The 15,639-nt window shown below is 43.3% G+C and overlaps 1 protein-coding gene across 2 annotated transcripts in view; it reads right to left on the bottom strand.

Moving 5' to 3' along the window:
- Positions 1 to 11,478: 11,478 nt before the first annotated feature.
- The window catches only part of arhgap29b (Rho GTPase activating protein 29b), a 53,269-nt gene continuing 49,108 nt past the window's right edge, over positions 11,479 to 15,639 (bottom strand). For both annotated transcript variants that reach the window (XM_073848559.1, XM_073848560.1), the window contains one exon: positions 11,479 to 13,246. In XM_073848559.1, the coding sequence (XP_073704660.1) occupies positions 12,300 to 13,246 (947 nt within the window). In that variant the 3' untranslated portion in view covers positions 11,479 to 12,299. The remainder of the gene's footprint in view (positions 13,247 to 15,639) is intronic.

The following is a 15,639-nucleotide window of genomic DNA, read 5'->3' as shown; positions in this document are numbered from 1 at the left end:
GGCTCCAACTTAACCCCTTGTAGGGGTCAACAAGCTGCAACAAACCTGACAACACATCATATACCTCACACTCAAAATACTGGTGTACAGAAATTCAAGTGATAGATAAATGTAATTAGAATTTCTAGAGCGTCACACATGTGGCCATGTAATCAGATTTCAAACAGCTAGTCTTCATTAATGAAAACAGCTGTAGCTCGGAGACTTTGTTTGTTAGTCATGTGAAATTGGGTCACAAATCTTTAAAGGAAAATATGGGCCTAGCATTGAACCGCTGAACTATTTTGAGCAGCAATGACTACTACAGCAAGACCAAAACAGCACAGCAGTCACAGACAGAGCTGTTATTATGTCTGTTAGACGTCTGCTTTTCCACAGTAAGCTTTGAACACAAACACTGATTAAAGCTCTTTCAGTTCAGGTTCAGATACAAATGTCTCATCTCATAGAGTCACTTTTGACAGACATACTGCATGAACGCTTGACCTTTATGACATTAAACTGGATGATTTAACATTCATATTCTCCGAAAAGGCCAACAACTTTAACTCTTCAAGAAAGTTCAGTGTTTATATAATCAAAAATACAAAGAACTGTTTTCTATTTCAATGTATTTGTGATGAAGTAATTTATTCCTCTCATGGCAAAGCTGGTCATTTCTCTAGTCTTTAGTGTTAAACGATTCTTCAGAAATCATTATGCTGATTTGGGGATTAAGAAACAAAATTATTATTACTAATGTTGAAAACAGTTGTGCTGCTCAATATTTTTGTGGAAACTGACTCTTTGATAAACAGAAAGAACAACATTTTTATATAGAAATCTATCATAACAAATTACTTTACTGCCACTTTAATTAAATCACTGAATAAAAGTATTAATATATTATAAAATAAAATACAAATCAATCTTTCTGTCCCCTAATATTCGAATTGTAGTGACCATTTGTAACACATATTCAGAGTTTTCCCTTTATAAATGTTTAATTTGATGCTTATTGATAGTAAAGTAGCTGTTGTAGCTGATATGTTGTGTTCGGTAGGGTTATGGAATCTAGAATATGGTTCTGCTGAATAAAGGATTAATTTTTGCTTTGTAAGTACTAATAAACAACCAATATGCTAGTTATATGGTTGCAAATAAGACGCAAGTTAAAAGCAAGTAGTGTTCTAATCTAGTGTTACCCTTTAAATCAAATAGTATACTCACCTCAGTGCTGAGAAAATACGAGCTCCTTAACATCCACACGGAAAAGTACATTATTACAGTCCATGACAGTCGCTGAAACACAACAGCCGAACTTGCTGCTTCTGACTGACTCAACTAATCTGATTGGGTTAATCTGCAGGGTTAACATGGCCATCAGCAAAGCCCTCCATTTTAACAGGGCTACTGTTTATTTACATGTACATGTGGGAGACTGGTGAGGTATTAAGGGATATTCATTAGGATGTGTTGTTATATTATGTATTCTGGACGTTTGGAGGTTGTGTGTTATATATGATGTCTTCTGTTTGTGTGTTGTGTGTTTGTTGGATGAGTCCGAGCTGAGCAGCTGAGTGCTGGAGCTCAGGTGACATGGCTAATTAGGGATGAGGAGGGACAGAGTCTGTCATAGAGGGTTTCAGCTAAACAGATACCTATAGGGAGGGAGGACAATGGGCAATCAGGACACTGGATAGAAAGTGTGGCCACCCTCGAAATAACCTCTGACATTAAATACTGAGCATGCTCACCTGAAAAAAACTTAACCCATTAACACTAGTGTACTATATAGAGTTTTCATAAGTCGTCATCAACCAGCCATATTGGTGGCACTAAACATAAACAATGCCACTGAACCAAACAAAACTTGCATATTTTGATGATTACTGCTGCTAAAAATGGCTGATTATTGTTATGTTTTGGACTGTACTAATCGGTCAGACCGGGAAAAACATTTGGAGTACTATAGACTGCCAAAAGATATAACAAATCAAGGAGAAGAGTGCAAAAACTGTCTGAGGAATAAAAGGTGTTTGTGGTTGCCAACCTGAACCAGGATTTCTAGGGCAAGAATCTTGACAACATTAGTGTTTGTTCTTATTTCTGACCAGGTAGGTAAAATATTAGGCTAATATCTATAGTGGTGTGGAAAAAGTGTTGGCCCCTTATTGATTTTTGATTGTTTTACATCTTTGTCACACTTTAATGTTTCAGATCATCAAACAAATGTAAATATTAATCAAAGACAACACAAGTGAACACAACATGCGGTTTTTAAATGAAGGGTTTTTTTATGAAGGGAAAAAAATCCAAACCCACATAACTGTGGTTTATCTCACCTGAGTTGGCACACCTGTTGGCAATCAAGAAATCACTTAAATAGGACCTGCCTGACAAAGTGAAGTAGACCAAAAGATCCTCAAAAGCTACACATCATGTTGAGATCCAAAGAAATTCAGGAACAAATGAGAAAGAAAGTAATTGAGATCTATCGGTCTGGAAAAGGTTATAAAGCCATTTCTAAAGCTTTGGGACTCCAGCGAACCACAGTTAGAGCCATTATCCACAAATGGCGAAAACATGGAACAGTGGTGAACCTTCCCAGGAGTGGCCGGCTGACCAAAATTACCCCAAGAGCGCAGCGACGACTCATCCAAGAGGTCACAAAAGACCCCACAACAACATCTAAAGAACTGCAGGCCTCTCTTGCCTCAGTTAACCCCTTAACGCCTGAATTTATATAGCTGTATATAAAAAAAAAATTTATGTGTGTTTTTGCCTTTAAGTAGATGGTAAATAATGTTGAGATTATCAATTTCACTTTTGCACAACAAATAGATAGAAATTTTGGTATGTTGCAAATTTGCGACAACAGGCATAATGACAAAAAAACTATGTTTTATTTATTCACCCTTTTTTGACTTCTTTATTTATATAAGGTAAGTTGTGCTAAGATACAAATATTTACCTGCTTATTGTGTGCTTATACACTCGACACAATGAGGTGAAATATGTGTGACAAGTATTTTTGAAGTTTTGTAATAATTAGGTTTGTAGCATATTAGCGACAGTAGGCCATAAGGATCAAACTTTCCCGACTCATTTCCATAACTTCGCGACCGGAGTAATCCTCGTGCGTAAACAAGAAATAAGTCCGTCACTTTGCGGTCCCACTAGAAACAAGTGCTTGTCTGAGCAAAAAGAACATAAAGGCTCATCTCAGTTTTGCCAGGACACATCTTGATGATCCCCAAGACTTTTGGGAAAATACTCTGTGGACTGACGAGACAAAAGTTGAACATTTTGGAAGGTGTGTGTCCCATTACATCTGGTGTAAAAGTAACACAGAACATCATACCAACAGTAAAATATGGTGGTGGTAGTGTGATGGTCTGGGACTGTTTTGCTGCTTCTGGACCTGGAAGACTTGCTGTGATTAATGGAACCATGAATTCTGCTGTCTACCAAAAAATCCCGAAGGACAATGTCCGGCCATCTGTTCGTGACCTCAAGCTGAAGCGAACTTGAGTTCTGCAGCAGGACAGTGATCCAAAACACACCAGCAAATCCACCTCTGAATGGCTGAAGAAAAACAAAATTAAGACTTTGGAGTGGCCTAGTCAAAGTCCTGACCTGAATCCTATTGAGATGTTGTGGCATGACCTTAAAAAGGCGGTTCATGCTCGAAAACCCTCCAATGTGGCTGAATTACAACAATTCTGCCAAGATGAGTGGGCCAAAAGTCCTGCACAGCGCTGTAACAGACTCATTGCAAGTTATCGCAAACGCTTGATTGCAGTTGTTGCTGCTAAGGGTGGCCCAACCAGTTATTAAGTTTAGGGGGCAAACACTTTTTTTTACACACGGCCAATGTGGGTTTGGATTTTGTTATCCCTTCATAATAAAAAACGTAATTCAAAAACTGCATGTTGTGTTTACTTGTGTTATCTTTGATTAATATTTAAATTTGTTTGATGATCTGAAACATTAAAGTGTGATAAACATGCAAAAAAAAAAAAAAAAACAGGAAGGGGTCCAACCACTGTATATATATATATATATATATATATATATATATATATATATATATATATATATATATTCACACCACTGTATATATATATATATATATATATATATATATATATATATATATATATATATTCACACCACTGTATATGTATATATATATATATATATATATATATATATATATATATATTCACACCACTGTGTGTGTATATATATATATATATATATACCTTTTGCAATTCTGACTTTATAACACAATTGCGAGTTAAGTCAGAATTGTGAGATATAAACTCAAAATTGTGAGAAAAAGTCAATATGCAATGTTGAGAAAATTCTTCAGAAGTTAGTTTAGATCTCACAGTTTCCTCGAGCTGCCTCGAGACGCTTTGGGGAACGCCCCCAGTGTGACCACGCTCTGAATCACGTGTATAATCCGTCCAATGGAATCGCGTGACGTCACCGGCGTGATGACGTCGCTGACCAGGAAGCTTAAAAGCACGTTCGGTGAGAACAGCGCTAGCTTTCTGCCATTCAGCAAGCTCTCTGTGTCCTGTTACTCTCTGTTTTGTATGCACAATTGCATGCCCTTTTATTTAGAGAGTAACAGTTTGTCTTGTGTACAATGTCTGTCTCTAAGGGTGAAAGTTATAAGCAGCAACATCACAGGCCGTGTGTTCCTCCTTGCCCTCGTTTTATTACGGGTGAGGATACACACGGCTTGTGTGTTGTCTGTATGGGAGCGCATGCCTTTGAGTGTGCTCCGCTCCCGGAAGGCTCTCTTCGAGAAGGGAGCCTTTACTAGCGTTCCTCGTGGGTCTGGTCCCGCTTCCGCCCGAGGCGGAGCGGCGATTGCACTCGTGGGGATCGCAATTGGATCTGGTAGCGGGTATGGAGACGGGGGAGTCCCTATCTTCTGCCTCACCTACCAGATCCATCGCCCGCTCGCTGGGTTCGGAAGCCCGCTCTGTGGTTTCTTCCCCCCGGGGAGAGGGCGCGGCGCTCCTCTTATCTTCCTCCGAGGAGGTGGATGTAGAGGGCGCCGATGAGGATTCACCCCCTCAATCTCCCCAGTATGAGGAGCTTTTAGAGGTGGTCACTCGCGCTGTTGCCACATTAAATCTTGAGTGGCCAGCCGAGAGACAAGCCGAACCGCAGAAAAGCTAGTTGGATGAGCGCTTTCTGCGGTCTCGGCCACCACCTCTGCGCCGAAGCCTTCCATTTTTCCCCGACCTCCACACCGAGGTGTCGAGGTCGTGGGGAAAGCCTTACTCTTCGCGGCTCTACAGCCCCTCCGCTGTTCACTACGCTAATGTGGCGGGGTTGTCTGAGTATGCGTATAAGGCGATGCCCCGGGTCGAACAGACGCTTGCGAGCTATCTGTCCCCCAAAGCGGCATCCTCTTTGAAGGCTCCGGCGTTGCCCTCCAGAGCATTAAAAACAACTTCGGCTCTGGTGGGCAAAGGGTATGTGGCGGCAGGTCAGGCTGGTGCGTGTCTGCACACCATGGGGGTGTTACAGGTGTACCAAGCCTACCTGCTCAAAGAGCTGGATGAAGGCGAGGGGGCTCGGCCTTAAGATATTGCCGAGCTCCGCAGAACCGCTGATTTGTCTCTCCGTGCCACCAAGGAGACCGCCCGCGCCATCGGCAGGTCTATGGCAGCTATGGTGGCTGCGGGGAGACACCTTTGGTTGACCCTGTCCAGCATTAAAGAGAAGGACAGGGTCTTCCTTATGGACGCCCCGCTCGTGCCTTCAGGTCTGTTCGGCGCCGCCGTTGATTCGGTCGTCGACACACACCAGGAGGCACGTCGTCAAGCGGTGGCGTTTCAGTGGTTCTTGCCTCGCCGTGTTCCAGCTCAGGGGGCTGCTGGATCTCAGCAGCCCCAGCCGCATACCAGCTCCTCATACAGGGAGGCCCAGAAACAGAGCGTCTGGGCCAGGCCCTTCTAAGCCCAAGACTGACCTGAGGGTGGTCTTGCAGGCTAAGAAGGGCTCGGCTAAAAGGCCCTGATGGTCGTGGCCCAGGGCCAATGAGGACAGCCCCCTCTGGGGAAGAGCGGTTAACACCTCATCATACGTTGCCCGTCTCTCCTCAGTATCCTCAGGGGATCGTCTCGCCAACCCTGCCACCCCTGGTGCTTCAGGGTGCAGCGGTCCCCGGCGAGCATACTTCTCGTCTACCACCCGTTATCGTAGCGGTACTGGGAAGCTCGCGACCTCTACGGAGGTCCCTTCGACAGCTGGTTGGGTGTTTTCCTGCCAGTCCGCCGCTTCAGGACCCCATACCAGCTGCCTCTCTAACACCAGAGGTCAGCCTCGAGAGGCTGATTCCCTTAGTAGACTTTCTGGCAGCGTGGAAACTTCTGCCGAATGTGTATCAATGGGTCCTGCGCACTGTAGAAAGGGGTTATCGTATTCAGTTCGGTACTCATCCTCCCAGCTTCAGCTGAGTTTTCCCCACTCTGGTGGGCCCCGAGCAGGCTCTGATTATGGAACAGGAAGTAAACACTCTCCTAAGGAAGGAGGCCATCGAGGTGGTCCCTCCTCACGAACGAGAGTCCGGGTTCTACAGCCGGTACTTCATTGTTCCCAAGAAGGATGGGGGCCTCAGGCCCATTTTAGATCTACGCTTGCTGAACCGTACAGTCATGCGGTCAAGCAGGTCGTGTCACAGATCAGGTCCGAGGACTGGTTTGTGACGATAGATCTGAAGGACACCTATTTTCATGTCTCCATCCTTCCTCATCACAGGAGGTTCCTGAGGTTTGCTTTCGGGGGCGAATCATACCAATATCGGGTTCTTCCTTTCGGCCTTGCACTCTCACCCCGCACTTTCACCAAAGTGTGTGGATGCAGCTCTGGCTCCTCAGCGACTCCAGGGCATCCGCATACTAAACTATATCGACGACTGGCTGATTTTGGCCCAGTCTCATCAGATGGCGGTTCAACATCGAGATGTTGTTCTGTCACACATAAAAGTGCTAGGGTTAAGACTAAACGCCAAGAAAAGTGTGCTTTCTCCAGCTCAGAGGGCCACTTATCTAGGCTTGGTGTGGGATTCATCCACGATGCGGGCACGTTTGTCTCCCGCTCGTGTCGATTCGATCCTCACCGAGGTCGCGAGAGTGAATGAGGGCCGGTCACTCACTGTAAAGTGGTTCCAGAGACTGCTGGGTGTGATGGCAGCTGCGTCCAACATAATTCCTTTTGGCCTGCTGTACATGAGACCCCTTCAGTGGTGGCTCAGAACCAAGGGGTTCTCCCCGAGGGGAAACCCGCTTCGCATGATCAAGGTCACGCGGCGATGCTTTCGTACCTTAGACATGTGGAGGAAACCTTGGTTTCTGACTCAGGGTCCGGTGCTGGGAGCTTCGTGTCGCCGCATCACGCTTGCGACGGATGCGTCCCTCACTGGTTGGGGAGCGGTCATGAGTGGCCGCTCGGCCCGAGGTCTGTGGAGGGGTCTTCATCTCAGGTGGCACATCAATTGCCTGGAGATGTTGGCCGTGTTTCAGGCTCTGAAACACTTTCTTCCAGACCTAAGAGACCGCCATGTGTTGGTGCGCACCGACAACACAGCGGTGGTCTCTTATATCAACCACCAAGGAGGTCTGCGTTCGCGCCCCTTGTACAAGCTGGCGCACCAGATCCTTGTGTGGTCCCAGGGGAAACTCCTCTCGCTGAGAGCAGTTTACATCCCTGGGTATTACAACGTGAGAGTAGACATCCTGTCGAGGCAGGGGCCGAGGCCAGGGGAATGGATGCTTCACCCCGAGGTGGTGAAGCAGATCTGGAAAGTGTTTGGCCAGGCTCAGGTGGACCTCTTTGTGACTCTAGAGAATGTGCAATGTCCCCTCTGGTACTCTCTGAGTCATCCAGTTCCCCTGAGGCTGGATGCCATGGTTCAGACGTGGCCGAGGCTACATCTGTACGCTTTCCCCCCGATTGCTCTACTCCCGGGAGTTCTGGCGAGAGTGCGCCGGGACAGGGTTCGACTACTCTTAGTAGCCCCGTACTGGCCGGGCCGAGTATGGTTCTTGGACCTGATTTCCCTCCTAGACGGCTCCCCCTGGGAGATTTCGGTCAGGAGGGATCTCCGCCCGGAGATTTGGAAACTGTGGGTGTGGCCCCTGAGGGGGCACAGTTCATAGCTTCCGGTCTCTCAACTGAGGTTGTTGAGACCATTCTCCAGTCCAGAGCTCCCTCCACGAGGAAACTGTACGCCTTGAAGTGGAGGCTCTTCACTTCTTGGTGCGGAGACCACCAGTTTCACCCAGTTAACTGCCCAGTTGGTACATTGCTAGAGTTCCGGGTCCGGGTCTCCACCGGGTTGACGCACTCCACCCTGAAGGTCTATGTGGCGGCCATAGCAGCTTACCACACCCCTCTTGGTGGCTCTTCTTTGGGTAGAGACCCTTTAGTTACACGTTTCCTCCGCGGTGCGCTGAGGTTGAGGCCTCCAGTACGCTCTCGCGTCCCTACTTGGGACCTGGCTGTGGTGCTAGAAGCTCTTTGAAAGCCTCCATTCGAGCCTTTAGAAGAGATATCTGATCGTCTTCTCACTCTTAAGACTGCTTTTCTGTTAGCTATTACTTCCCTTAAGAGGGTTGGGGACCTTCAGGCCCTCTCAGTGGCCCCTTCTTTTCTAGGCTTTGCGCCTGGTATGGCCAAAGCGTTCTTATATCCCAAGATGGGATACCTTCCTAAGGTCCCCACCGTTGCACCACGCCCTGTCTTACTACAGGCTTTTCATCCTCCTCCCTTCAGGGAGCCAGGCCAGCAGAAGCTTAAGTATATGTGTCCAGTACGAGCACTGGACGCATACATCCACAGGACTGCCCTGTGGAGGAAGGCTGACCAACTTCTGGTCTGTTATGGCCCTCCGAGGAGAGGCCGCCCTGCTGCCATGCCTTCTTTAAGCCGGTGGATCGTGGATGCCATTGTCGTAGCCTATGAGTCCTCTGACCTTCCCTCACCTCTGGGAGTTAAGGCTCACTCTACAAGGAGTATGTCTGCCTCTAAGGCCTTTCTTTCGGGCCTATCTATTCAGGATATCTGTAACGCTGCGGGTTGGTCCACGCCCTTGACCTTTACTAAGTTCTACGGCCTAGATCTTCGAGCCTCTCCTGGCTCTTTTGTTCTCTCGCCCTAATCACAGGCAGGGACGTTTCCTCAGTATGGTGGCGTGGGCATCTCGTTCCCAAAGCGTCTCAACGCAGCTCGACGTTCCTGGAAGGGAACGTCTCTAGGTTACGTATGTAACCCTAGTTCCCTGAAGGGAACGAGAGGCTGCGTCTCAAGGCCATACTTCCGGCATCCCTGCAGCGCTTGCTTCATCCGAAAGCTAGCACTGTTCTCACCGAACGTGCTTTTAAGCTTCCTGGTCGGTGACGTCATCACGCCGGTGACGTCACGTGATTCCATTGGACGGATTATACACGTGATTCAGAGCGTGGTCACGCTGGGGGCGTTCCCCAAAGCGTCTCGACGCAGCGTCTCGTTCCCTTCAGGGAACTAGGGTTACATACGTAACCTAGAGACGTTCTGAGAAATCAAGTCAGAACTGCGTGATAAAACTCGATATTGCAAGTTATAAAGTCAAAATTTTGAGATATAAACTCACAATTCCGACTTTTTTCTCAAAATTGCAAGTTTATATTTTGCAATTGTGGTTTTCTCAGAATTGCGAGTTTATATCTTGTTATTAAGTCAGAATTGTAAGATATAAACTCTATAAACAATTCTGAGAACATATCAGTCTTTCCCCACCCTCAAAATTGGACTTTAAAAAAGTTCAAATTTGAAATACAAACTCACAATTGTGAGAAAAAAAAGTCAGAATTGCATGTTTTTATCTCATAATTCTTGACTTTATTTCTCACAACTGTGAGTTTATATCACAATCGCAATTCTGAGAAAAAAGTCAGAATTGCAGTTTTTTTTTCAGAATTATGTGATACACAGAATTGTGTAAGTCACAATAACCTTTTTTTTTAATTCAGTGGCAGAAACGGGCTTCCATAGTTTTTGTAATTTTAAATTGGTTTGTTTATATTTCTATATCTTTCATTATGCTAATATTAACATTACTTTTGCTGAGTAAAAAAAAAAAAAAAAAAGCCTTAACTGGTTGGCTGGTCTTAGCTGGTCAAGCTTGTCTCCCAGCCTGGCCAAGCTGGTTTTAGATGGTTAGCCAGCTGGTCTTCCTGCCTGACCAGCTAAAGAAGTGGCCAAAACCCCTTTAAAACCAGCCTATGACCAGCTATATCTCGCAATTGTGACTTTTTTCTAAGAATTACGAGTTTATCTCACAATTGTGACTTTTTTAAAAATTTAATATTTTATATATTTATATTTTTATAGTTTATATCTCACCATTCTGACTTTAGCACACGATTGCGAGTTATTTAGTCAGACTTGTGAGACATAAACTCGCAATTCTGAGAACATATCAGTATTTTTCCCCCCTCAAAATTGGACTTAAAAAAAAGGTTGAATTGCAAGATAAAAATTCGCAATTCTGAATTTTTTCACGCAATTGCAAGTTTGTATTTTGCAATTCTGACTTTATTTCTCGCAATTGTGAGTTCATGTCACACAATTTTGAGAAAGTCAGAATAAAGATTTGATATCACACAATTCTGACTTTATAACTCGCAGTTGCAAGTTTATTTCTCACAATTCTGAGAAAAAAGTCTGAATTGCAAGTTTTTATCTCAGTTCAGACCTTTTTGTTTTAATTTCTATATATTTTATACTAATAAAAATTATGCTAATATTAACATTACTTTAGCTGAAGGCCTTTCAGCCTGGCTAAGCTGGTCTCCCAGCATGGCCAAGCTGGTTTTAGTTGGTTGGCCAGCTGGTCTTCCAGCCTGACCAACTAAAGAAGTGGCCAGAACCCCCCTAAAACCAGCCAACCACCTTAGTTTATGTCCTTTTTTATTTCAGTTAGTTGCAACATTTCTAACTTTATTTTTCTTTATTTATATATATATATATATATTTTTACTAATGTTTATATTTTATTTTAGCTGCATTTTAATTAATGTGTGATAGATATAATGAATTTTTAATAGCTTTAGTTTTGGTTAACAATAACAACACTGGGAGGGACTCGAACCAGTGATAACAATATCATACTCATTTAATGACCTTATTTTTGGATTGTCCCAGAAATAAACCATCTAGCAACCACCAAAAAACCTAGCCACTGGATAGCCACAAGCTAGCAAGCACCTTAGTGACCACATTCAGCAGCTGCCTTAAGATTTTAAGTTAAATCAGCTTAAAACGTCATTTTAACTTATTTATCAAAATGAGTTCATTTAACTTGTGAGTTTAAATGATTTTTAATTCCTTTTAAGGCAGCTGCTAAACTTAAGTTTTTAAGTTGAAACTGGTAAAAACTTTTTACAGTGTGTGAATGGACAAAACATAAAAGAAAGAACGAGCAGAATATAGTTTTTACTAAATATTTAATCTGCAAACATGTTGCACGTCTTCAAGAACTGTTGGTATAGATGTATGTTTATGGCAGCAGGTTATGTGTAAAAATGTAAACAAATGCGTATATAACTGAAACAAAACAGAAACAGATGCAATCAGCCTAAAAGCAGAAGTGTTTCCAAGAGACAAACTATAAAACAAATAAAACAGTCGGCAGTGACTGTATGACATCATGCGAGGGCAGTGATGATGCGGTGCCACTCAATGTTAAAGTTATGCATAGCAAGTGCATCAAAATAAGCAAGTTGGCATGAATTTACAGACAATACTATACACATTCCTGTTAAGTTCATACAATTATCACACTGAACTTGTGATTTTCATAACACGTGAATATAGCTGATATAGAAGCGTCTCTTGAAACCTCATCTTATCACAGTGAAGGAGATAATATAAGACACATTTGGCATAGACGTTCAGAAACAGTATGTGAAAATAACATAAAAGAGTGCTCACTTATGGATAAAGCGAATGTCACAAATGTTTTGGACCTCTGCTGATATTTCTGGCTCAAAGAGTAGCTTAAAGAGTCATTAACAAACAGCTATCAATCCAATTTCATAGAGATGTTTCACCTCTCGTAATATTTGTGCCCTTTCTCAAAGGGATATTAAAACAATTTCATATATACAGTATGGCACAAAAAGAACGTTTACATACAAATACATACATATATATATATATATAAGCCATTTTAAAACTGACATTGTGAGGCCTGTGGGAAGAATCAGTCACTTTCTAAGTGTCACATATAGCATATTGTACCAGGTGTTTTAAACAAAATGGGCCTCTCGGGCCTCAAGCTCATTCATACGACGATTCCGTCGTTGATAGAGGGGTTTGGCGTCCGTTGGGCTAAGCTCCTCTGCGCTGGAGCTCGGAGATTGAGGCGGAGAGAGTGTGACGGGACTAATCGAGTCGCTCTCTGACAGTCCTTCCTCCGCTCCTCCTGACACAGTGCTTGTCACTGTTGTAAATGTTGGTTTGGATGCTAGAGCGATAGTCATTGATGTTGTTGGTGTGGCTGGGGGAGTCGTAACTGCTGTGGAGACAGTCGTAACTGTTGATGTGGCTGCTGTTGTAAATATGGTAAGGGATGTTGTGTATATAGCTCCTGTGGTGATGGTAGTGGTCGTTGCAGTCGAAACGGTTTTTGACAGCAAGTCAAATGGCTTGATTTGGCCCACAGATGGAGGTCTATAAAATGTTCCAGGAGGGGGTTTTAATGTCCGTGGCGCTCGGAAGGATATTGGAGTACCACCAGACTGGCTTGTGCTATCTTTTCTATTGGTGGTGCTTTGGGGTAGGCCGCTAATTTCAGACGTTTTTGGCACACCGGTGGATGGCAGGTTGGCCACTATCATTGCAGTTCTGGGCGTTACATCATAATGCCTGTACTGTCTGTCCCAGGTTCTCCTCAGCGTCTGAGTGTCGATGAAAGGGTTTCTGTAATAGCTGGAGAGACGTGGTGTTGAAGGCTTGTCCGGTTCAGTGGTCTCCTGAATGGCGGCTGGCGAGTGTTCACGCTCCTCTGTGTTGCGGCTGTTGCGCTCGTTGAGCAGTCGCTCCACGGGCATGCTGATGGGTCGAGACACTGGTTTGGACCGCTGAGGACGCAGTTGCACCGCTCGGCTGCTGGCACCAGGCCGGCTGAACACAGATGTGGACTTCTGCACGTCCACAGAAGCCGAGCCAACACCGTTGACATCAGAGCTCTCACCTGTTGGAGAGAAAAATACTTTTAAAATGAATTTATACAAATTTTGAATGCAAAAGAGGCATAAAAACAATTCTCAATAACCTGATAATGCATTTAAAATATGCATTCAAGTGGAACATAAGTTTATAAAACAGCCATAATTTGATATTTTAATTAACTAAAACTATATTCTATCTGATCAGTAACTTCCCATTAATGAGTTAATACACCAAACTTTTAAAGTTTTTGTTATTACCATGGTATTACTACATTTACCCACTTCTATTAGTTACAAATTGCAGAAAAACTACTGTTACATATTAATTTTCTGAAATTTGTAAGAACAAATCATCTGAGAATTACCAGTTGTAACTCCTTTGAAATTTGTCATTTCAAAGAGATAGTTCACCCAAAAACCTCATTCTCATGTCGTTCCAAACCCGTAAGATCTTCGTTCATCTTGGAACACAAATTAAGATATTTTTTGATGAAATCCAAGAATGCAAAGAAAAGAAAAATAACTTTATTCAACAATTTCTTTTTTTTTTCATGTCAGTCTTCAACACACGTTCATCCATCTCTCTTAAAGGTTGTATCAGCGATTCTAGGCTGAAACATAAAGTGTCAAATTCAGCTGACCTTTCTTCACGATCTGCTCGCTGCCTGCCCCATAAATTGGCTGTAAAAAAAACGCGTCTCTGTGGTCAGCCTAGAGTCCGAGATATGCCAGAAAAACAATCGGTGCTACCAACCATTCCACAGAAAAACAAACAGTGTTCCACAGTGTTGTGGACTTTCGTACTGGTGCAGGGATGTGAGGGAGGCAGAGCGAAAGTCCACAACACCAACCCCCTGACAGTGATTGGTTGGAACACTGTTTGTTTTGCTGTGGAATGGTTGATAGCACCGATTGTTTTTTAATTGTCTAATAAAAGTTAAGAAAATAAATATCCTATATCTATAGACTAATTCAATTTTTTATGAACATTTAACGTCTTCTAAAAATGTGTTATGAAGAATATTAAATGAACTTTAGTCTAGGCTAACAAATTTTCTTCATAATGAATAAATGAACATTACAAATAGCCTAACTATACTTCAAAACTAAGTTTTCATAAATAAATAAATAAATCATGAATATAACAAAAATAGCCTACTGTTTTTCCTTAGAACCAATTTATTTTTAATCCCTGATTTTAGACATAGGCCTACTTTAGATGATTTATATATTATTTCTTGAATAAACATTTCAAAATAGTGCTAGAAATGTTATAATTAAGGAAAATAAACATACTGTAGGCATTTGAAAAAACAATGAAATGTGTGTACAGTCGTGGCCAAACGTTTTGAGAATGACACAAATATTAGTTTTCACAAAGTTTGCTGCTCAACTGCTTTTAGATCTTTGTTTCAGTTGTTTCTGTGATGTACTGAAATATAATTACAAGCACTTCATACGTTTCAAAGACTTTTTTCGACAATTACATGACATTTATGCAAAGAGTCAGGACCTCTGCAATTCGACTGGGCATGCTCTCAATCAACTTCTGGGCCAAATCCTGACTGATAGCAACCCATTCTTTCATAATCACTTCTTGGAGTTTGTCAGAATTAGTGGGTTTTTGTTTGTCCACCCGCCTCTTGAGGATTGACCACAAGTTTTAAGATCTGAGGAGTTTCCAGACCATGGACCCAAAATTTCAACGTTTTGGTCCCCGAGCCACTTAGTTATCACTTTTGCCTTATGGCACGGTGCTCCATCATGCTGGAAAATGCATTGTTCTTCACCAAACTGTTGTTGGATTGTTGGAAGAAGTTGCTGTTGGAGGGTGTTTTGGTACCATTCTTTATTCATGGCTGTGTTTTTGGGCAAAATTGTGAGTGAGCCCACTCCCTTGGATGAGAAGCAACCCCACACATGAATGGTCTCAGGATGCTTTACTGTTGGCATGACACAGGACTGATGGTAGCGCTCACCTTTTCTTCTCCGGACAAGCCTTTTTCCAGATGCCCCAAACAATCGGAAAGAGGCTTCATCGGAGAATATGACTTTGCCCCAGTCCTCAGCAGTCCATTCGCCATACTTTTTGCAGAAGATCAATCTGTCCCCTGATGTTTTTTTTTGGAGAGAAGTGGCTTCTTTGCTGCCCTTCTTGACACCAGGCCATCTTCCAAAAGTCTTGGCCTCACTGTGCGTGCAGATGCGCTCACACCTGCCTGCTGCCATTCCTGAGCAAGCTCTACACTGGTGGCACTCCGATCCCGCAGCTGAATCCTCTTTAGGAGACGATCCTGGAGCTTGCTGGACTTTCTTGGATGCCCTGAAGCCTTCTTAACAATGCAGTGGCAAGTTTTTTGGGGGATTAAGTTAATTTTCATGGCAAAGAAGGACTATGCAATTCATCTGATCACTC

The sequence above is a fragment of the Garra rufa genome, chromosome 10, assembly GCF_049309525.1.
Source record: "Garra rufa chromosome 10, GarRuf1.0, whole genome shotgun sequence".
NCBI classification, from domain to species: Eukaryota; Metazoa; Chordata; class Actinopteri; order Cypriniformes; family Cyprinidae; genus Garra; species Garra rufa.
This window is presented reverse-complemented; position numbering and strand designations above follow the sequence as displayed.